At 43.7% G+C, this 24490-nt stretch overlaps 1 protein-coding gene across 34 annotated transcripts in view; it reads left to right on the top strand.

Annotated features, from left to right (window-relative positions):
* The window catches only part of TCF7L2 (transcription factor 7 like 2), a 198607-nt gene that overhangs the window by 67718 nt on the left and 106399 nt on the right, over window positions 1–24490 (top strand). For 33 of the 34 annotated variants that reach the window (XM_041745010.1, XM_041745012.1, XM_041745013.1 and 30 more), the window contains one exon: window positions 11489–11590. In XM_041745010.1, the coding sequence (XP_041600944.1) occupies window positions 11489–11590 (102 nt within the window). Of the gene's footprint in view, window positions 1–7860; window positions 8400–11488; window positions 11591–24490 lie in introns of those variants that run through there. The other variant, XM_041745014.1, reaches the window with a different exon arrangement.

Here is a 24490-nt window from a genome sequence, read left to right as displayed (position 1 = left end):
TCTTCTTCTTCTTCCTCCTTCTCCTCCTCTTCCTCCTCCTCCTTCTTCTTCTTTCTCCTTCTTTTTTAAATTTATTCATGGGAGACAGAGAAAGAGAGGCAGAGACACAAGCAGACTCCATGCAGGGAGTCTGACGTGGGACTTGATCCCGGGTCTCCAGGATCACGCCTTGGGCTGAAGGCGGCACTAAACCGCTGGGCCACCGGGGCTGCCCCTCATCACCCACTTCTGTGGCTGTCTGCTGTGGCTCTTCCTCGGCACATTTCATCTGGGGCGTGCTGTATTCTTTCCAGGTTTCATGATTTCTTGCTGTTGGAACGGTCCCTTCCCCAGATCCCATGCCAGCCAGTCACATTTGGAAATTGCTTGTTTCCCAAGATGCTTTGGAGGGTCAGAATTTTCCCTAAAGAATAGGTTTGTTTACCTGTTTTTCGATTCATTTTTGAGGCGTTCTGGCACTGTAGGTGGAGTCTATGCATATGTGACCTCTCCCCCACACCTTTGTCTTTGAAATGAATCTGATAACTATCAAGTGACTTGGTGCATTTTTTTTTTGTAATCCATTTTAAAAATCGAGGTATATTTCACATTAAATTTACTCATTTAAAGTACACAATCTGGCAGGTTTTAGTACATTCACAGTAGTGTGCAAACGTCACTACTGTCAATTTCCCGGACAGTTTCATCACCTCCAGAAGAAACTCTGTACCCACTGGCAATCACTCCCCATCTCCCCTCTCCCAGTCCCTGGCAGTCACTAATTTAACCGCTGTCTCCATGGATTTGCATATTCTGGGTATTTCATATAGGAGGAATCCTACAATGTGTGGCCTTTTTGGTCTGCCTTCTTTAAGTTAGCTTAATGTTTCCTGGGTCATTCTTGTAGCCTGTGTCAGTAGTCATTTGTTTTTATTACCAAATAATATTCCGCTGTATGCGTAGATCATCGTTCCCTTATCCGTTCATCAGCCGAGACTCGGTGTGCTCTTGTCCCAGTTGGCCCTGAATTGGCCGAGCTCCCAGTGATGTCCACACTTACCACTCCATGCCTTCCAGCTTACTTCCCGGTCTGTAGGTGCCTGCGTCCACTTTGCGTGCCTGTAGACAAGCAGGTGGTAACTAGCATATTCCAATCAACTGCACTATCCTTGGCTTTTTTGTAAGAAACAGTAATCAAAAAATGTGGTGAACAAAGTGGGTCGTTTTTGGTCTGTCTCTTAATATGAGGTTCCGACAGTGGCACACCAACGTTCGTTATTGGCTAGTTACCATGGGGTGGTGGTGGTGGTGGAGCAGGGATTGTGGGGTAGGAGTTTGTGCTATGGGGTCTCTGGCGGTCGAGATGTGTGACCTGTTTGAGGACAGGAGGGCGAGGGCTTTTGTGCTCTAGTTCTTTAGCCTTGGGCCAATGGCTCAGGGACTTGGGTGCTTTTGGCAGGACTGCCATTGGCTTAGGATCCACAGCCCTCTGTGGGGGAGCATGATCTTGAGGCTGCCTGAAGACTCTGATGTGCCCAGTCCTTGCTCTCGGTCATACCAGAGCCAGACTGTCTCTGAGGCTGATTTCCTACCAGCTGCCTGTGTGGGGGTGGGGGCGGCACCCTTGGTTTTGTCCAACATCTGTGTGTCTGCTTCGCCCTCCCTCCCACTGCTCATTCTACTCAGTCTCCTTTAAGAGCTTTTGAGAATCCTGGCCTGAAAATACTGAAACTCTGCATTCTGGTTCAGAATCCCTCTTTGGGACTAAGTCACTTAATTTCTCTCTGCTTTTCTTCACTTTACTTACTTTATTTTATTATTTTTTAAATATTTATTCATGAGAGACACACAGAGAGAGAAAGAGAGAGTGAGAGCGAGTGAGCGAGAGAGAGAGAGAGAGAGAGAGAGGCAGAGACACAGGCAGAGGGAGAATCAGGCTCCATGCAGAGACCCCATCCCAGGACTCCAGGACCAGGCCCTGGACTGAAGGCCGCGCTAACCTGCTGAGCCACCCGGGCTGCCCTCTTTACTTATTTTAAAAGATTGATTTATTCATTTTAGAGAGAGAGTGAGAGCAAGTGGGAGGGACAGAGGCAGAGGGAGAGAGAATCCCAAACCAACTCCATGCTGAGCATGGAGCCCAAGGTGGGGCTTGATCTCATGACCCTGAGCCGAAACCACGAGTCAGATGCTCAGCTGAGTGTGGCACCCAGGCGTCCCTGCTTTTCTTCTTTTAGAACAGGTTTGGAGGTTATCTGCTTTGACCACTTAAAAAAAGATGAAGGGACAATCAGTGCAGAAGTTTAAAAGAACTTTAGAGAATGGAAGCTGGAATCTGCAAATATACAACCCACTCATTGTTGATACTGCCCTAGTACCGATGGTTTATACAAATTACTGATCATGAGGGTCTTTAGTTGAGGTAAAAAAAAAATTACAGACCCTTCAGCCCAATCCCAGATAGTTGGATTTAGCAGGTCCAGCGTGGGTCAGGGAGAAAGTTTCCCTAAACAAGCCAGCAAAGTGTGGGACCTTAATTCATGTCACCATCATGAATTAAGTCTTTCTTTATAATATTTTTGCTTCTTTGTGTTAGTCTCTTGTACCATTGACTAGCTTGTTGTCCATTGAGTGGTTCTTAGATGACTGCTGTTCAAGGCCTCAGAGTATCTAGTCCACACCGGGCACAGAGCACATGCTTTGTAAATGCTGCAGGAATCTGTGTGTTAAAAGAGAATGGGACTTTTGAGCTAATTTCTTCTATTTATTTATTTTCTTTCTTTCTTTCTTTCTTTCTTTCTTTCTTTCTTTCTTTCTTTCTTTCTTTCTTTCTTTCTTCTTTCTTTCTTTCTTTTTTTTCTTCTTTCTTTCTTTCCTTTTCTTTTCTTTCTTTTTCTTCTTCTTCCTTTTTTTTGTAATGAATTTCAGAATTCCTGCTCGATTTTTTTTTTCTTTCTTTCTTCCAGTCATAGAAAATAGAGCATGGATTATTTCTGCTGTATATCTCTTCCAAGCAGGAAAGCAAGTGGGTAGGTAGGTGAGGAGAGGTTAGTTTATGCTGTAGTAGCAAACATCTCATAGATCTCAGTGGGTTATATTAAACAGTTACTTATTGCTCAGACTATATATCTATCACTGGTGTTCTTGAGGCTCTGCTCTATTCTTTCGATCTGGGTCATAGGCTGATGGAACAGCCACCTTCTCATGTGCTCTGCATCATTAGGGTGGAAGAAAACCACTCTGGTAAATGTGTGCTGCAGGCCATCAGCTGGAACTAGGCATATGGCCCTACCACATCGTTACATGGTCCAGGAAGGACACAATCTTACCGTGTGCCCAGATGTGGAGAGCTGGAAATATTTGGTAAATGGTAGCAATGACTCTCATCAGCTGCCCTACTGGTCATGAAATGTCTAGCTTTCATAGGCAAAGTATACTTAACTGCCTTACTCACTCCCAGAAGTCACCCAAAAGTCCTATCCAGTCCTGGCTTGAAGCTGGAATTCTAGGATCTTTAGTGGTGTGTGATAGTCTTTTTAATTTTTTCTGCCCACATTTTTATTTAAATTCTAGTTAGTTAACATATAGGGTGGTATTGTTTTCCAGAGTAGCATTTAATGATTCATCACTTCCAGATTTAGGCCCAGAGTGAGGAAGAGGTTGCCCACTGAAGAAGAAAAAGTGTTGTCCAGATAGTGGCACGAGTGGGCCTGGAAAGGGGGTTTCTGGACTCTTTCTCCCTCTTGTGCTAACTCAGGAACACACAGCCCTGATTTTCAGAGTGACTTTTTTTCAGGAGGGTGGAAGGAAGGCCCAGGTCCCAGCCCAAGGGGCCCAGCTGGGTTTGAGAGAAGGGCCTGGTGAAATTCTATCCAGCTGTGCTTCCCTGAGCTGCCAAACCGTGGCCTCCCTGCAAAACCACTGACCTAGGAAATGTAAAAATATCTCAAAGCCGGGTATTGAATAGCTGGTGGGATAAAAAGTTTTGGTTGTTGGATTTTTGGTTTGTTATTTGCTTGTTTGCTCAGTTTCCCCCTTACTACCGGTGGCCTCAATAGCTCTGGTAGAAATAGTTTTCTAGTAGCCTTGGAGGAAAATTTAACGTTTGCCCAGCGACCTGGGGGGATAAGAGAGCCGATCGATGCTGGAGAGGATGGTTCATTCTTTTGGGGCTGCTGTGCAATGTTCCCTGTGAGATACTACTGCTTAACAGTTGATAAGAAAACCAAAGGAAGGTAGAGAGGGGCATTCTGAGGCGGGTCGGGATGAAGTGGTCTGGAACCCTGCCTACTAGAAGGCCAGCTGACCCAGGGACCTCAGGCAAGCTGGGTCTGACTTCTACTGGCCTTAATTTTCTCCTTGGTAAAATGTTAGTTGCAACTTTCTGTTCATTTATTTTATAGGATTATTGTGACTCTGGTTTTGAACTCTAAGATACTCTTATATAAATGTGAAGCGAAAAAAAAAAATAAATGTGAAGCGATACTGTTATGACCCTTTTGATGGTTATGGATAGGAAGAAAAAGGTTAATTGCAAGGATTTCATTTAAAAATCTTGTAGCAACTAGGGATAGAAGGCAGGGATATTAAATTGTTGTCTTACATGAGGGCCTGATATGCTTTTCCCCCCATATTCCTTTAATGTTGAGAAGTGGGATAGTGACTTTAAAGGAAACATTCCTGAATTCCTACTATGTTTGATGTCATTAAAAAAAAAAAAAAAACGGGGGTGGTGGTGGTGGTGGAATAAAGCCAATCCTAGCATCTTATTTCATTTTCTTCTGTGGCTTTTTTCCTTCTTCAAGTTCAGAACATACCCAGCCTTCGAGGTCTTTGGTTTTTTTTTGCCTCAGTAACTATAGTATATATTCACTTATGCTATATCCCAACCAGCCACAATCACATGTTCCTGAATTCTTTCTGTACAGTCACACTTTATGGACAAATAATGCCTCTTTAAATAGAGCCTCTATCTCAGGCTTTTATGTGGATTTTTCAAAAGAAGCAATTCCCAGGCTATGTTTTAAAAAACCTAGAATGAAGCAACCTAATCTCCTGTACCTCCTGCCTCTACGGGGAAAATTGCTCAAACCGATTTTGTATGGTGGCCTTGAGGATTCTACAGAATTGATGACTTCTGGTGTCATTTCACTGTGGAGGTATATGTGATCCAGGCTGGCTTTGGGAAACCCGTTGTTACCTGTATGATTCAGAGGGTAGGACAGGATATTAATCACAGCTTCTTATAATTTAACTACTCTGGATATATTGGGTTTCCCTGACCCCCAGAGCGGAATTATTTATTTAGAGAAGATGTACTGCATTTTCCATCTTCCAGTTCTGAGCAGTGAGGTAGGTTCTGAAAAGAGAGAGCCAAATGTGTTCTTTAACAGACCTGTGTTTGTGGCTGCAACCTGAGGGTGTGCCTCCCGACGTGGGCTCCTGAAGAAAGGCGTGCGTGCTGTTAGCGATATCCTTGTGCTTCCTGTTGTCTCACTTGTGACGTTTTTCCATTTTCCTCTTAGGTTGAGTGGTTGCTGATGGCCTTTTCTTTTGTAAAGTGGAGGGGTATGAACATTATAGTCATGCTTTTACCCCTTCTGGCTCACACGTTTGTGGCAGAGTCGGCATGGCCTATATGACAAGGCCGCACAGGTTGGATGAATGGTCACCTCGTGGAGGAGGAAGGACTCATTGTTTGGATATGATAGGCCATGGCTCGTGGTCTCTTGGTGTGGGTGTTTGGACAAAGCATTCAGTTTCTGTTTTATCAGAAACAACTTGTATGAATCTCTGTTGCTTGGTAGAGCTAGGAAGACTAAGCAGTCATGACCTGTCATGAGCATGGTTTCCAGCAATTTTGAATTCTTGAAAAATGGATTTTCCAAGGGAGAAGCACACCTGCTGAGAAATCTTGGTTTGCAAAGGCTGTTTTGTTGTTTTTGTATGTAGGTAGAGGATGCCTATCTACCAGTCGGGAGGAGAGCAGGGCCTTCACGGTGTTTAAAATCAGTCCTTTTCTGAGGGATAGACTTTCTGTGGGGTCTAGTTTTCCAGAAGAGGCTGGTTTCATCTCCATGTAGCAGTGTTGAGGCCCCATGGTGGCCTCTGCTCCCCATCTTGCCTTAGTCCATGACTAGTGCCATCTATTGGTGGTGGGCAGAGCTGGCATATTGTGGGCTTCATGCCAGCTTTGTGATGTGTGAGAGTTGTACACACAGAGAAGCTCTGGAGAGAGGAGCTTCTGGACCTAGGAAGGTGATTCCCAAAGCATACGGGGCACATCATCCGTGACCTGCGGCATTTCTGCCTGGTGCCCTTTCGTGATGGTTTGATGACGTGGGACACATTGCCAGTGTTATCTGGGAAGTGGGTGAGAACTCTCGAACACGTGAACCTTTTCCAGTCAGAATTGCTCACGGTTTTTCAAACTTCCATTTTGGAAAGGAGGGATAGTTATTTCGGTGAGATTGTGGTCTAGTGGTTAGACCTTGTGACTAGGAGTCATGGCTGGAGAGCTCAGATTCTTTTCCAACTTTTCTCCCCAAACTGGAGTCTGCCAGTGACGATTCAATCCAAAACGTCGCTTTTGGGCCACCGAATAATCAGCTGTCTGGATTTTAGGCCCAGTGAAGGAATGTATCCTGTCTGACTGGAAATCAGGTCTTCACATATTCATTCCCTAAGACACGGGTGGCATGAGTGGCAAACAATGGCCCAGAGGCCAAAGCTGTCCTGCCACCTCTTTTTGTATGGCCTGCAGGCTAAAAATGGTTTTTATTTTTAAACTGTTGGAAAAAAAAAAAAAAAAAAACCAAGCAGAAGATTTCCTGACACAGGAATGGCCTGTGGAATCCATATATCAGTATCGATAAATAAAGTTTTATTGGAACACAGCTTTGACATAATAGGTACACGTGTTGCCCATGACTGCTTCTGGGTTACCACGACAGAGCTGTTAGGACCAAAACGGTATGGGTTGCAAAGCCTAAGGTATGTACTCTGGCGTTTTACAGAAAAAGTTTGCCAACCCTGTCCTGAGCACGTAAAGGGATGGACTCCACTCGCCTCTCCATCTGTGAGATGGCCTGACTGACAGGAAGTGCCTCCAAGCTGCTTGGTATTTTATCAGCAATGTGGAGTTTCCTGGGAACTTTGTCATCAATATCATCGTTGGCCTTTGAGTTGGCCTGTTTGTTTAGAATATTAAGTTTTGTACCAAGGCCTCAGCAGGCCTCAGATGCAGGTTCTCAGAGCGGCCCCTCCTCACCACCCTTGCTCCTAAAGCTGGTGTCATGAGGATGGGGTGCCTTGGTTGGGAGTAGGTTTCCTCAGGCCCACTTGTACCTGGATCCTGCGAGCGTCTTCTGATTCGGAAGATCCCTACCGGTTTGCCTTTCCTTGTCCTTCTTTTCATTGGGGGCAAAGGAGGAGGAGAAGTTAGAGTTACATACCTTTTTCCTTTTTTTTTGCTGACAATTTAACAGGCTTTTAAAGTTCCCTGATTCCATTCAGACCGTTGGCTTTGTATATATTTTGAGACTTTGTCCACAGGTCTGAAGCTTAACTTAAGCTCCCTAAGACATATCATAAAATATGATTTGGGGAAAAACCGTAATGGGCCATGAGCACAACATTAGTATTAAACAAAGGATGAAACACTTAAGCCAAGATGGCCTTATATATTTATTATTTTTTATTTTTTTGCAAAATGCAAGTTGAGCAGGACTCCATTTCAACAGTTTTCAATGCAGGAATTCCCATGGCCCCGTTTGATTGCAGTTTGCTGAAAAGTTTAATGTTTTTGTAGGCAATTCATAATTTCCACGTTGAGCGGCTCGAAAGGAAGAGAGCTGGAGCCCAGTGTTGTTTTTATAGTGGGATGGTGGGAACTTTTTTTTTTCTTCCCCAAAAGGATATAAAACTGAAGTTGGACCAGGGGGGAAATGTGGCGTGGCGTGGCGTTGCGTTCCAGCCCTTTTGTAAATCCTAGATGCCTCCTCCTTCGGGTCTTCCTTTAGGACCCAACAGAAGAGAATTTCCCGCTGCCTAGTGTCTCCAGGAAGGAAAAGATTTTCCTCTAGGCTATAATCGTACCTAATTTCCTTTTTCTTCCCTTTATTTATTTATTTTCCTTATTAATAAGGACCAATTGTAGAAGATGAAGGAACCTGGGAAACCCATCACTTTTGGAGGAGGTTAATAACTTCCTTTAAAAAATCCTGACATAATACTTTTTTCCCCAGAAGGAACCTCGTCGGCCTGAATGCCAGTTATTTCCAAGGGACGGGCACAGATTTGCGGGGGCCCAGCCATTCTGTGGGATCATGTTGCACTGGGATGGAGAGGTTGAGGCTGTCACTGCGGAGTCCTTGCAAGCCAGCAGGATTGGGGCTGTCTTCCTCCACCATCTGGATTTGGTTAGCTCTCTCTGGGCAGTGGGGCCGAGTCTCATTTCCTCCAACCAGTAATGTTATATAGGCAGTGATCCTGGGCTGCCCTAACATAATTGAAAATTATGTGTATTGTAGGCTTGGAGCGCTGAAATGTAGGCTCATAAAAATATGTGGTGCAGGTAGCCTGCGGAGATTGGATATGGCACACAATGAAGCTTTTATGTAAAATAAGAATTATAAGACTCTGCATTAATATTGCATTATGGGTATGACAGTTCTCTGGTGGGGTCCTTGGGGCAGGTCTGTCACCTTAAACAAAGCCTAAATTTCCGAATTCTATGGAGCTGGGATTTGGATGTGATCAAATCAGTTTTGCAGATGGCCAGAGATGAAAACTTGTCTGTTAATCTAACCCTGCCCACTGAGGCATAAGTGTGTGGCACTCAGCTTGGCATTTTTCCTCACAGGTTTTTATGAGAGGAGAGATGAGTATTGGCAGGTGTCCATTTTGGTTGGCCTCAAGGAAATGATGCTATTGAGTGGTTTTGACCAATGAGGCTCATATATTTATGTGGCAGGTGAGAATGGGAAGCAGTCAAGGTGAGATGGGATGGAGGAGGTTCTCATGGTCCACTGGCTTGGGTTATATATAGGCTGAGGGAGACCACAGAGACATTTACTACAGTGGTTCTCAACTTGTGATGTTACTGCCCCCAGAGAAGATAATTGGAAATGGCTTGATTATAAGGGTGACAGAGGTGGGGGGTCGGGTGCCTGCTGGTATTTACTGTCTGGGAGTCTAGAATCCTTAAGTGCTGGGGCAGCCCCTCCATCACCCTTGTCCCAGATAAGACAACCCCTTCAGTTGACTGATGAAAAACTGGAGGTCCGTAGAAGCAAAGAGATTTGATGCGAGGTATTGTGGTGAGTCACCAGAACTAGTAACTGGGTTCCCTCAAAGAAGGGCCTTCTGGGTAACAGCTCTGAGGTTGTAGAAGTGCTCTAACCCTGTACAGATATAGGTCGAGAAAATGACTGTGAGCTTTGGCAGGTAGTTTGTGGGCCAGGGTCTTCCAGTTTTAGATGTAACTGCATTTGGTTTTAATTCACTGGACAATTATATCTTTAAGGAACCTATGGGAAAGCTTGTGTGTGGCTTTCGCCCTTCATTTCACGTGGGATTTGAGCCAACCCCAAATCCTTCTTTCTGGACTGCCCCTCCCCCTCAGCTTCTTTCTGGACTGCCACTCCTCCCTGCCCCCCAGCTGTCCTTTTTCTTTCTGACGAAATCTTTCTGGCTTAACAAGACCTACTCTGTGCAGTCTTCTCCAGTCTCTTTTCTCAGAAATACTGTCCTGTTTCTTGGCATTCCCTAGGCATGATTCCCTGAGTCTCTGCCACATTTCTACTATGTTCTGTCTGGACTTAATCTGAGTTCGTTCCCTCACATGCACATAAACTCTCTGAGGGCAGACAATCTTCCTGTGTCCTTAATCCTTCACGGGAAGGTGCTGTACAAAAAGTTTTATCAATATTCATTGAGTCAAATTTCCTGTACAATTTATATGAAAACTAGCCATTTATTTTACTTTGGGAATCTCTGAAAAGATCAAGATGGCCCCTTCTATTCCCTCCAAGCATTAATTGATGCATTAAACAGTGGCCTTCAGAGATACAAAGGCTGGCAAAGTCCTTATTAAATGACTTAGCATTGTGTCTTCAGTTTTGCTCAGTGGTCTGAAGGTTTCTGGAGTAAAACTGGCGTGACGTCACCCACCAAAGTCAAGTGCCTTGGAGTTGCTTGCACATTTGCTAAGTATCTCTGACTGGGCAAGCCCCCTCACCTCACTTTTCCTTGTTTATACAGTGAGGAATTGGATCAGTTGATCTGGTCCTTCTGAAAGCTGAACTATCACTTATGACAGAAGTAACTCTCTTTCCCTTGTGCCATGTATTTTCCACCTCAAGAGAAGAGCATAGATGTCATTGGCTTATACCTTTAACTTAATTTATGTGGTAAACTTGTGTGTATTTAAGAATTTCTGGGACTCCTGGGTGGCTTAGTGGTTGAGTGTCTGCCTTCAGCCCAGGGCATGATCCTGGAGTCCGGGGATCTAGTACCACATTAGGTTCCCTGCGAGGAGCTTGCTTCTCCCTCTGTCTGCCTCTCTCTCTCTCTCTCTCTCTCTCTCTCTCTCTCTCTCTGTGGCTGTCATGAATAAATAAATAAAATCTTAAAAAAAAAAAAAGAATTTCTCAGGTCTTTTGAGATGAGCGTATAAATTGCACTGTGCCCTGTTTGTACATCTTTTACTGAGAAGTACTTTTTGTTTTCAAAGATTTATTTGAGAGAGTGAGCGAGTGGTGGAAGGGGCAGGGGCAGAGAGAGAATCTCAGCAGACTCTCTGCTGAGTGTGGAGCCTGATGTGGGGCTTGATCTCAGTGGGGCTTGATTTCAAGACCCTGAGACCATGACCTGAGCCAAAACCCAAGAATCTGATGCTTAACCAACTGAGCCACCCAGGTGCCCTGAGAAGTATTTTTGTTTTATAAGCTTTTGGGTTGGTTTTGAGGAGTTCCATCCTCACCTACTTGAGTAGTTTCTACTAAAGGATAGTTGCGCATATATACTCAGCTTTAAAGTGAAGGACGATGGCATTTTAGAAATGAAGGTCACTGAAAGAGCAGATCTGGAGTTGACGGTCTCCTAGATGCCTCTGACTTGAGACTCTCATTTGCTTTCTTCCTTTGGAAGGCCTGTGTTGTCTCCTGTTGTCTCCCTCTCAGTGAGGCAGGATTAATGAGATCATGTTATCAGGGCCAGCCTGACGTTGGAACTCAAAGACCAAATTATAGCTGCTAGTCGTGTTGATGTTCTAGAAATGTGCCTGTTGAACCTGAGCTCTCGGGAATAACCTATTGGGATGGCATGATTTTTCTGTGATGTTGTTGTTTGCATGCTTTCAGTTTTTCAGTGTTGTTATTTGCATGTCTTTACTCCTTTTAGTTTCTCATCTGTGTATCAGGCACCCCAGGAGTTATGTCTTGGGATGGCAATTTTGGGTTTCTTTCCTCAATTCATTTGCCATGTTCGTTCTGTTTTCTCCCTCCAGTATCTCCAGATGAAATGGCCACTGCTTGACGTCCAGGCGGGGACCCTCCAGAGTAGACAAGCCCTCAAGGATGCCCGCTCTCCGTCACCGGCACACATTGTCGTAAGTGACCTGACAAAGGCAGTTGCTTCCTTTATTGGGAGGAGATGAAGAAATATTCTTTTGTTGATAACAGGCCTTGCTTATCTGTTTTTCTCTTTAAAAAATATGTATTTTTGGATTATTCTTGGATATGGTTTATATATAAAAGGTATCTGTTTTCTGTTACTGGTCCTTAGTGATGGTTACCCACCTGGAAATGTTCTAGATCTTCTCACCACGCCTTCCTCTTTGTGTTGGGTTGGTCTAGTCTTGTGGTCTCCATAATGGTGCACTATCACCATTAGTGGGGAGACTGGTGCCAAAGCCACTTAAAAAAAATACAACCCCCAGATCATTTTCTGAAAAACTCATTTTAGTGGAGGTGAGTTACAGAGGAGGGAATTAGAAAATTCAAAGGGGAAGCACTGAATTTGAGACTTTACAATCCCCTGCATCCCCCAATTTATTTTAATTGTTGGAAAGTAACATTCTCCATTAACATCAGCACGATTTTATCTGGGCTGATTGATTGTGAACAGAGTAGAACTGAATTTGGAAAGGCTTAAGTTAAATGATCTGTACATCCCTGGCTTTGAGAGCCTGTGGGTTTAACATTTGTTTTTAGCAGTGAGAAATTATAACATAAAGTGTTATAAAAAATATATGTAGACATATTTTTAATGTACTTCTGGATTTTGTAGGCTCTGACAGTGGAATTTATAAATTAACCTCTCGAGAAGATGGCTCAGCCTTATTAGAATATTCTCTTCCATATATTTGTGTCATGAGCTGGACTTCATACTTTTGAAATAATTAATGGAAGACTCATTTTTATAATGAATCTATGACAGGTAGAATTATGCAAAGCTTGAAATAATTCATGTATTTTTTATTTAAGTACCATAAAATGTTATCCATTAATATATTTTGCCTCTATGTTAGTTGTAATGTCTAAAAATGGCAAAATGATTTTCTTAAGTGGAAAAATCTTAAGATGCATTGTGTCAAATTTCAGGCTAACTGCCTCCTTACTTTGTAGCTTGCTATAATTGAGTATATATTATTTAATGAATTATGCCTCTGTTATATGAATATTAAATATATGTGTATATGTGTGTTGTACATATTACAAAGTGATTTATTCCCGTTAGGCCACATCTTGAGTCATCGTTTGTGAAAATGTTCTACGAATTCTTATGTTACAAATGAGGCACATAGAAAGGTTGATATTTTCCCAGAAACTTCCTCCTTCCTCCAACCCTGCAGTGACATGGATGCTCATGATTACACATACTCCTCTAGTGTCAAAATTTCAGGGCTGGAAGTAACCTTAGATCATCTCGGCCCAACCTGCTCTCAGAAAAGGAAACAGGCCCAGAGATGCCCTAAGTGAATTGCCCAATGTCACACGCTTAGTTAGTGGCCAGAGCGAGGACTGGACTCAGTTCTCAGCTCCTTTTCCGGGGCCTCGTGGCATGTTCTTTACGAAGGGAGTAGAAAGTAACTTTTCTGTGGCTGGTTCTGTTCTGTAAACTACAAATTGGGTCATAATCAGGGACAGTGTCATAGGTGTAAGGATGTTGTTGTCCTGGGGTTCTGATGCAGGTTCCTTGGAGAAAAGTGAATGCCATATAAAAAACATTTTAGCGATATACAAAGATTTTTAAAAGTGGGAGAGTTTCAGCGTCCTAGAGGAGGGTAAAACACGGAAGCATGTCCTTTCCACTTTTCCTGCCTCCCTGAATTTCTCATTGTGTGTCTAGGCTTTGAAATTTATTTCTCTGCTTTTGGAAATGCTTGGCAGGGCTGCTCCCCCATCCCCCCCCCCCCCCCCCCCCCCCCCGCTTTTTTAAGCTACAGAGAAAGGACATTATCTTTAAAATCTCTTGGAGGCTTTTTTCCTCTTTGAGTGGAGAGAAGGTATCGTGCTTAGAAGTGGCTCGGACTGGACATAGCCCCTTGTGGGTGTGAGTGGACTCCATGGTTCCACACCGATGACCATCACCCAAGGGTGAGAGTGATGCAAATCCATTTCTAGAGCACTCCCCAGAGAGCCCGTGGTACCGGTTGTCACAGTATAGGCCCTAGGTACTTATTTTCATATTTAGAAGTGAACACTCTGAGGATATGGAGAGACCTTTTATCCAGAGCCAGTGTGGATTTTGGCAAGGGGAGCCCAAGGAGACTTGGGTTCCTTTATCCTCTGCTGTGTTTTGCACAGCCACCACATTGAGCACACACCACACTTCAGATGAAGTCCCTAGGAGCCACAGTGGCAAGTGCAACTTTAGTGCTCTTTGCTGTGCTCCTGGGGGCCTGGGGAATGAATGATCATTGCCTAGAGGTTTGGGGGTCAGGAGGGAAGGTGGGCTCTGGGAGCTGCATAGAGCAGAAAAGACCTTCAGCTGGGAGAAAAGGAAACCAAATCTGTGATATATTTAATGCTTTGGCAACTGAATGGTTATATGGATTAGCACCATAATTGCATTTCTGCAATCTTCACCTGACACTAAGGGGTGAGGAGGAAGTGCTGGAGTGGGAGGGGTTGGTAGAGGGAGACAGGCAGGTCTGGAGAAGAAAGTCTGTGGTTGCTGACCTCTGCATCCACCCAGTGGTCTCATACAGCTTTTGGAGTAGAGGAGTCCTACACCTGGGGACTGTAAACGGATGATCCCCTTTTCACTGGACCTAGGGCAGTATGTCAACTAAAATCAGTTTGGCAGGCACAGTGTGTCTGTGTTGATATAGGGCACGTTCTGGATTATGGCTGATGTATCATTTGGGTCTGTGTACCACTCAGCATTGACCCAAAGAGTCTGGGTTGTGTTCAGCTCTGCTGACGAATGGCTAACTCTTCTCCAGACCCTGGGCTCTTCTCTCATTTTCTTCTTCATTCTTTTAAAGAAAACTGTTGTCACATCACATTGTTTCATCAGACGTGTTTCAAAATAATTGTCTAAGGATTGCTTCCTAATTTCTCCGAAATTTGGGTTTATTGTAATTTCTGGGCCAAGTTATTTCATAATTATTTCTAATGTTTTCTTTTGAAACTAGAGAAGTGTTCAGTGTTTGTTATTAATCATTAGAGACTATCACTATCATCGGTTGCTAGGAAAATAACTTTCTCTAGTACCCATTTGGGGCAGGATTTTCACATGGGAATTTAAACTAAAGCTTTTTGTCAGAATATTTTAATCTAGATTTTATTTTCATGTGGTTAAGCGGGTTACCACATTGTAACAAAGTAGATGTGTAGAATAAATAGTCTTAACAAGTAGAGTTCAATTGATCAAATAATAAATTAAGAAGCAAGCACCACAAATACTGCATCTTGTTTATTATAATCCAGCGATTCCTAGTCTGTGGTCAGAACAGAGAAGATGTCCGAAAGATGATTTCCCAAAGATGTCTTGGAAAAAAAAAATATTTTTGGGGGGGGGGTAGCCAAAAAGATAGGAGTTTATACAACAGATCCATCTCTCCCCCCTTCTTTCCTCCCTATATCCTCTCCTTTTCCTGGCCTCTGGAAGCCCATTTGTTGATTCACATAACCAGTGATGTTTTAAAATTTATATTTTTAATTCTTTGCACCCCCCCCACCTTCCCCATGAGGGCCCAGCAGCTGGTTGTGCTAAGTGGTGGTGCTTGAGTCCTGGCCCACTCACCTCCAGCAGCCTCTAAGCTGTAGGGTTAGGAGCTGCTCCCTGGACACCACCCCCGGTTGTCTTTGCAATACAAAGACTTTCATTTAACTTCCTTTGTACCCAGCAGAAAAAGATTCTGTACCAAAAATGGTGGTATTTTGGTATAGTATGTATCTTACAAGATGGCAAGAGGCTTCACAAGTTCCAACCATGTTATCTTGGGGGTTTCCTTTTGAAGTCGTGGAATTTTACCTTGGGGTGAATTTCTAGTCCTTCCTGGTCTTGTGTGTTTTATTGTGTAATGAGCATTGAGGTATGGGATAAGAAAGCAGCCTGTATCCCGAGGAGCAAGGCCTGCCAGACTGTGGTAGTGTACTTTTTTTTTTTTTTTTGTGGTTCTTGCTTAAATACTGAAAGAGGGCAGAAAACTTATGAAATATAGCGTGATGGGAGAGCTTCAGACAGGGTCTCTGCTTGCCTGCATTGAGCATTTTCAAGTAAGCTCAGAGGACATGGTGAAACTTTGGCTTTTTGTGTCTGAAGAGTTTGGGGGTAGGGGGTATCCCTCATAGTTAGTAAGAAAAGCTACTTTGAGAGCATCCTATTGGTTATTAAACACATGTGGATGCTTCAGCAGATTATTGGACTTTGGCTGTATTCTCATCTGCTCCACTGAGTGCTTACTGGCAGTTGCTGGGTGCTAGCAGGTTCTGTGCTAGATGCTGAGGCCCATTGCAGCCCCTACCTGTGTGGGAGGCACTGGCAGTGCCAGGGGTCAGGGGTGGGGCGGCGGGGAGTATAAATCCTGTGACCGTTTGACAGTGAGATGGGATTTCCACTGAGAAGTTTGGTGAGGATTACAGGCTGGGACAGCCCCCTGAGGAATTGGCATTTAAAATGAGATGTGAAGGATCAGTTAGAATTAGCCAGATAAAGGGGTGGTTGATGAGAGAATGTTCCAGGCAGAAGGAAGACCACGTATGTAGTTCCTAAAAGGAAAAAGACCTTGGCTGTGGGAGGAATGGAAAGCCAGCTACAGTGGCTGCAGGTCTTGAGGGCCGAGGGAGAGTGGCTTGGGGCAGGATATGGTGAGAACTTGGTGTTTGATTCTAACCACCGTAGGAAACCCATGAGTGGTTTGGCTTGTGTTAAACTGCTGGCAGTGGGGATAATGGTTGAGGTAGACGGATTTAGAGGGAACGTCAGCAGATTCTGCTGAAGGATCACATGCTGGCACTGAGGGAGAGAGAAGTTAAACGTAGGTGGTGGGGATGCCACTCACCGAATGGGGCAAGTTGGGGGTGGGAGAATTGTGTTTTTATTTTATTTTTCATTTTTATTTTCTTATGCCAGCTTTATTAGGATGTAACTGACATATCATATGAGTTTAAGGTGTACCATGTGTTGATTTGAGACACATACTAGAACATGACTACCGTCCTAGGGTTAGCTGATAGCCCATCACATCACATAATTACCAACCGTTTCTTTTTTGCTGTAAGAATATGTGAAATTGATGATTCTCTAGGCAATTCAAGTATATAATGGTAATTGCCATGCTGTGCATTAGATCCCCAGAACTTAACTCATTTTCTAACTGGAAGTTCATACTCTGACCAGCATCTCCCCATCTCCCCACCTCCCTGGCCCTGGTAACCACCACTTTACTGTTTCTGTAAGTACAGCTTTTTTTTTTGGATTCTGCATAGAAGTGATTATTATGAAGTGTTTGTCTTTATCTGACTTATTTCACTTAGCATAATACCTTCAGGTCCATCCATGTTGTTGCAGATGGCAAGATTTCCTTCTTTCTCGTGGCCCAGTAATATTCCATTAGATATATATGCCACTTAAAAAAATCCGTTTATCTGTTGATGGGCACCTGGATTGTTTCAGTGTCTTGGTTACTGTGAATGATGCTACAATGAACACGGGAATGTAAATATTTCTTTGAGGTCCTGCTTTCATTTTCTTTGGGTATATACTTAGAAGTAGAATTGCTGGATCAAAGGGTAGTTCCATTTTTAACTTTTTGAGGAATCTCAGTCCTATTTTTCGTAGTAGCCATCCCAAATTACATCCCTACCAACAGTGCACAGGATCGCCTTTTTCCCACATCTTCACCAGCACTTGTCATCTCTTGTCTTTTGATAATAGCCATTCTGACAGGTGTGAGGTGGACTCTCCTTGATAATTTCCCTGACGATTAGTAATGTGCACCTTTTCATGTACCTGTTGGTATATTTTCATTTACCGTCTTTGGAAAAATGTCTTCAAGAGTTGCCTTTTTAGAGAGATTCAGATGCTAGGTTTCCTGACCCCCACAGCAGTATGGCAGTATGAAATGGGACTAGTCCAAACTTTTAATTAGTCTCTTGAAAGTAACATCAGCAATCTGTTTAATTTAAATTTATTTAGAATATATTTAGAGTGGGATATAGAATCCTCCCTTTCCTTCACCTGAATTTGGATAAGTAGCTTTTATTGGTTTTTCTCTTGGCCTTGCATTTACTATTGATCAAGCATTGATTTATTCACTGATTACCCCAAATATTTAGTGGTTGCTTACTGTGTGGGGGAGCAAAAGCGTTCTAGACTCTGGGAGAAAGTGGAGTTGATGATGAAGGATTATAACAATAATAGCAAATAAGCCAGTAACACTTCCTATGTGCCAGGCATTGTTCTAGGTGCTTTACTGATGTTCGGTAACTCCTGTATCACAGAGGTGGAAGTAGGCACAGGATGGTTAAGTGCCCAATTGTGGGAGTCAGGATGTGAGACAGGACAGACAGCCAGAGCATGCTATCCTCTCTGCCCCTGATCACGATGATGGCAGGGGAAGATGAACAAACAGTTACAATGCGGTGCACCCAGCACCACTGGTGGGGAACACCAAGGGCCCGATGGGGCGGGTGTGGTTCAAGGAGAATCCACTGGTGCCACTGGACAGTGGAACATGAGGTTGGCTAGGGTTTGTCTGGGTGTCCTTGAAGTAGGTACTGCAAAGGTGGGTACTGACACATTGTGGGCAGGGAGGGCGTGCTGCCCTGGGGCAGGTGAACTTTGGGTGATGTGAGGGTATGAACCTGTGCTGGTTTCCTAAAAGCTCTTCCCTGTGCACCACCTCCACTCTCTCCGTTGCGTATATACTTTCCCCTTGTTTTATAATTTTCCCCATTTGTCTATGACTCAGCCAGACTTTCTAGAATACTTGGCATGTGTTTCCTAGTAGCGGCTGAGTCAGAGCTTTCCCATTTCACAGACAGAACTGTGGTAAGGGTATCTATTTTGTCTGTGGATCTAAAGCGAGCTTGTGAGCACTTCAAAAATAAGATTATTTTTTGTAAGGAGGGCTGAGAATGTTTAATACTGAGAAGCAGGCCCCTGAGTTATTTTATTGGGGGAAGAAGCGGTGGATAGGATCTGTTTTGCTCTGAATAGAGAGTGGGGTAATTCAGCCCAAACAGTCTCTACTTAAAAGTCCACAGTTCCTTCCCTCTTTCCAGAAAATACTCTATGATGAGGAATTCTGAAGTTCTTGAGGTTTGAGTTGATGGTGTGGCAGCTGACCACTGAGGCAATGGACAATATTCTACGAGGGCGGATTGTGTAAGCTTGGTTGTATCCCCTTCAGATTAGAATCACAGAAACTTTCATAACCTTCTATCACATGTCCCTTCTGTTGTTAATCACTGTCCAGAAGTGGTCCGTTGGCCACTGTGTTCCTGAACACAGAGATGGGGCATCTGTCTCCTGATGGAGACCATTTCCTTTTGGGTCAGCATGGGCTCCTAGAGTTTTGACTTTCTCTTTTCCCAAGGGTCTCTCCTTGAAATGCTCACTCTTTGATGTGTGTGTGTGTGTGTGTATGTGTGTTTTCTAAGATTTTATTTATTTATGCATGAGCAACACAGAGAGAGAGAGACAGAGGCAGAGAACAGGCAGAGAGAGAAGCAGGCCCCATGCAGGGAGCCTGATGTGGGACTCGATCCCGGGACCCCAGGATCTCGCCCTGGGCCCAAGGCAGGCACCAAACGGCTGAGCCACCCAGGGATCCCTGATGTGTGTTTTGATGTCCAATGCCACTCATGCTTCCAGTCACCAATCTTGGAAATTTGAAGGTAGCTATTGTCCATTCTTCCTTTATCACCAAGAGTCCATTCTTCTTTCATCACCAAGACTTCTGTTCGAGGTTATCCTCCATTGTAAGTCACATCTTCAGTGACTGATCCTGAACTATTTAAGGACGGGAATTGCAACCTTTCCATTAAAAAACAATCTTATTTCTTAAGCCAGTGAAATTAATTTTTAGGTGATAGCTTTCCTCATTCATAAAATTTGTGCTCGTTGTAGACAGTATGGAAACTGGCCCATGATCTTGCCATTCAGAGATTATATTATGAATAATTTGGCATATTTGGTATGTTTTCTCCTAAGGCTTTTTCCTGAGTGCATTTATATTTATATTTGTTTTTCACATTCTTGAGCATATAGTAGTGCTCAATATTTGCAGCCTCATATTTATTTAAAAGGAAAATTGCTATAATGAATAAACGCTTCCCATGTCATTAAAATTCTTAAGGATTTTAAATGATCACAAAGCAGCCCATAACATGCATATGCTCCCATTTGCTTAATCAGTGCTGCATTGTTGGGCCTTTAGAGTATCTTATGCCTTTTATTTTTACTATTCTAAATAATCCTATGATGAACATCTTTGTCCATAAATCTTTGTGTCATCCCTGTCCCCCCCCTCCCCCCCAGCCCTCTTCCTTTATTATTTCTCACGGCAGATTCTTAGGAAGACAGATAAAAAGAGAACAAAATCTTTAAAAATTTCTTGATATGTAAACACGGTATTTTCAATTTTTACAATTATCAGCATGTGTGAAAGTTAGATTTTACATGATCAGAATGATTTTAACATCTCTGGGGGATTTAACAAAAAGTTTAGGCTTTTCCTGGGAGAAGATTACTTGTATTCCACTGAGCTCCAGAAAAGAGACCCATCCAGCCCATCCACCTTTTGGCTTTCCCAAGACTTTTCACTTTCAAAAAAGGGAGGGGGGGAAGGCCTCTTAAATAGTTGGAGTTTTTTTTTTTTTTTTTTAAAGATTTATTTATTTATTTATGATAGACAGAGAGAGAGAGAGAGAGAGAGAGAGAGGCAGAGACACAGCAGGAGGGAGAAGCAGGCTCCATACCGGGAGCCCGACGTGGGACTCGATCCCAGGACTCCAGGATTGCGCCCTGGGCCAAAGGCAGGCACCAAACCGCTGAGCCACCCAGGGATCCCCAGTTGGAGGTTTTAAAGTCAGCTGTCCTTATCATGGTTTTATAGAATTATGTATATTCATTTTTGATAGCTCACACTGTAACCCTTTAGATGCACCTTATTAGTCCTCTGAATCTATGTAGCACATTTAGGGCTCTTTTAGAGGTCTTGGAATATAGTTTTATAACCTCAAATGACTGTAGAGTTTTTTTTTTTTTTTAAGTTTTAGTATCTTTTTTTTTTTTTTAATGGTATATTATTGGGCAAGTAGTTAGGAAATATTTAATGCTGTGTGTGATCTTGGTCAGGAATATGACTCTGGGGCTGCCTAGCTGGCTCAGTCAGCATCAGACTCTCCATCTCAGGATTGATGAGTTTGAGCCCCATGTTGGGGATAGAGATTACTTTTAAAAATAAAATCTTTAAAAACAAAAAAAGAGAATATGATTCTGGATTGTGTTTCATACCTACTTGTCAAAGATATTATTTATTGCTCTGTTTAAGATCACAGTGAGTGCGGGCAAGGCTGGCAGCCTCCGATCATCCTTGACCATTTCTCAATGATGCGTCTTGTGCTTGGGGGAAAAGTCTTTGGCAGCTCTGGGTTAGCATTTCCTGACATTTGTCTCACCGAGTGTTAATAAGGTTACTGGAAAAAAGGGTTCACTCCTAAAATAGGTTTAGGGAAGCACTGGTTATGTGCATTCAGTGAGCTTCTTTAGGGCAGGATGTCGAATCCTCTGGATGCTTGGACCCTCAGGAGGCAGTTCCTAAAGCTTGCTCGACCCCAGAATGCCTCTCGGCATCTGTAGCGACAGGACTAGAGCAACCCTGGAAAGTTGTTTTAGTTTCAGCACCTGCTCTGTTTACCAAGCGTGGGAGCCTGTTTTAAATCAACATCGATCTACTTAGAGTTCAACTCATGGTTTTAGCCTATGTTTATCTTTCCAGTAAATAAAACAAAAGTATTCATTTGGCCCCCATCCTGTCCTGCTTGTCACTTCTTGCCTTGCTGATTAACTCTATGTATGGGGCTTGTTTCTCCGACCAGATTGTAAGTCTCTTGAAGCCAAGGAGCCCCAGAGTTTCTTTCTTTCCATGTGGTCTCCCTGTGCCCCCCAACCCCCACCCCCTTACTGTGGTGCTTCATTAGTTAAGCAGAAAACCAGTTTCTGGTGAGGGCCATAGTTGATTTAGTCTGGAGGAAGCATAACTTCATTGTTACCTTAGAGTTTTCAGAATCATCCTGGTTAGCACAAGAGCTTATCCACGTTTGTACTTTCTACCTGATGTGGGAGTATGTTTTAGAGAGCATAATTTTGTGTTATGACATTGTGCATGGTTTGCCAGTAACTTGATAATCAACCCATCCTTATGCATTCCAGTTTGCGATGGAGCGTGTCAAATCGCCACGGTGGCGTTTATATGCAACATGCCTAACACAAAAGATCCAGAAGGTCAGGCATGTAGGGTTTCTGTCTCTTTGCAGTCTTGGCTTAAACTGACTCTTCCTTAGGAATCTTGACATGGGGTGCCTGAACTTTTGGAGAGAGTGCCCAATTGGGAAATCCAGGGCGTGATGATTTATTACAGGAAGTGGGTATTTTCAGCAATGATATTGTAGGGTATATGGAGTGATTTTGTGATTGGCTTGTTAGTGGCTTGCAGGTCAGATTTTCATCTCATTTAATAAATTAATATAGAGGGAGAAAACACCTGGATTTCAGAATTGGTCTTTGGAGTGTAGTGGGAGCTGAGAAAAGAGGGATCATGGAGGGTCAGGCTGGGCAAGTTTATTGTTAGGTTCGTTTTGCATATAAGGTTTTGAAAGAAAAAAAAAAAGGTTGTGAAAGTACGGTGAGTTAGCTGAGTTGCCCAGGATTCCATGGGCAGGAATGGCCATATTCAGATAATTAATCCAGGGCTTGCTCCAGCACCATGCTGTCCTCTGAGTGCCCGTGAGCCATGGGAAAATTAGCATATCCAGAATCTAATTCTTTATTTCTACCCTTTTCTTACTTGTTGCTCTCAGTCATCAACACCACAATAAAGAGTAACAACATCTGCCGGTTGTGTAGGTCCCAGACCTTGGAGTTCATCCTGGACTTCTCTTTTGCTTTCACACTCCATATTCCACCCATTGGTCTGTCCTGTGGGCTCACAATCCATCTGCATATTGTATCAGCTTTGCCCTCAAAATATTGTGGAATCCGGCCCCTTTTCACCACCTCCACTATAACAACAATGACCATTGTGGGGCTCACTTGGTCTGCCCTGGCTTCCCCCCATTTCCTACCTTTGTGACTTCTCCACTTCTGTCCCTGTGCTTTATTTCCATACTTGAGATGGCCTTTTAAATCCTTAGACAGATGGTATCACATACTTCTACTGAGGATCTGTAGGATACATTTTGTCTTTTGAAAGAGGCCCAGGCACCAGGTATGCTTAGAGGATTGTGTTGGCTGGAGGAGAGAGGGCCGGGGGGCAATAGTTTGAGTGAGGCCCCCTTCAGCAATCATACGCTAGTGCAGCAGGATGCAGCAAATGTCTGGGTCTCTCCTCTGTACCCCCAACCCCAAGCATGACCCAAATGCTTCCCAACTATACTGCATCTGAGCCCTGCCCTTCTCCAAAAGTGTGCAGTCTGTCCAGCTATATCTTGTCTGCATTTAGAAGCTTGTGAAGGGGATCCCTGGGTGCCTCAGCCATTTCACGCCTGCCTTCGGCCCAGGGCGTGATCCTGGAGTCCAGGGATCGAGTCCCACATCAGATCAGGCTCCTTCATGGAGCCTGCTTCTCCCTCAGTCTGTCTGTCTGTCTGTCTCTCTCTCTCTCATGAGTAAATAAATAAAATCTTAAAAAAAAAAAAAATAAGCTTGTGAAGAACTCTGGGTGGTGTGTGCAATCTATTCCAGCCAGAGCCTGTTTAGTGGATGGATCTAGGCAGTGATTAAGTGCAGCATTGAGGCTGTTTAATAGGCTTGGATGTGATGGGATCACTATGTGTCCAAGTGCAGTGGGAAAAAGCATCTTGTTCTCCCCGCTTCAAGGGTGTGAGTTGCTTGTTGCCTGTTTGTGCCACAAGGACATGGTCTTTGTAGCTCAAGTGCTAGGGTAAAGAAAGTAGCAAATGTTTACAAAAGGCTAGAGAAGGCAGACAGGCAGGCCGCCTCACAGGATTTGGGACTAGATCATTTCATGGCCCCCAGAGACCAGGTAGGGTCGAGGTAGAGGGGTGCCCATTATGGAGACCTGTCTTTGGACCACACCTCTTCAAGTTAGGCCTGACACAAGGATACATGTAAGATTCTAAGATGTGTTTTCTTGGTCCTTTCAGACTCAGAGGAGAAGCCAACCATGATGGGTGGAGATAGAACATATAAAAATCTAAAAAAAGTATTACACTAACAGAATGGGGACCATAGCTGGGCAGAAGGGCTCCCAGGGGAACCTTCAGGATGATTCAGTCAAAACTCGGGAAAAAATATTTTTTTTATAAAGAGGTAGCAGCCCCCTTCAACCAAAGCCTACAAATGAAGGAATGTCTGAAACCCAGAATTTCAGTGGCCAAGGCAAGGCATTGTCAGAGATCAAACTATTAAGTTCATCTGGTAGAAACCATTTCCAGTTTTAGAATATAGCCAAGCATCTCTCTTCCATTCTTCATCGAGCCCCTTCCCATTCCCACTTTTATGAAGCACTTGATTGTATGCTTTTTATTATCCTTTCTTCTTAAGTGATCCAGTTGTTTGCAGGTACTAAGAGTAATCCCTGTGTACTGACTTTCCAGTATAAGAAACCAGCTGTTGAAAAACGGAGTAGGGTTCTGAACCGGCATCTATCTCCTCCTCATTGTTTGCTGCTAACATCATCCTTCCCCAGCTCCCCAACGACCGGGAACTAACTTTCCCTGCTCTCTTGATCAAGGTAGACAAGTGATGGGGCGGGGGGTGGGGGGGTATGTTATTTAAGCAAAGATACTTAGACTTCTTCACTATACAG

Source organism: Vulpes lagopus, chromosome 2 (assembly GCF_018345385.1).
Source record: "Vulpes lagopus strain Blue_001 chromosome 2, ASM1834538v1, whole genome shotgun sequence".
Lineage (NCBI taxonomy): Eukaryota > Metazoa > Chordata > Mammalia > Carnivora > Canidae > Vulpes > Vulpes lagopus.
Note: the sequence above shows the minus strand (reverse complement) of the source record. Positions and strands in the feature narration are given on the sequence as shown.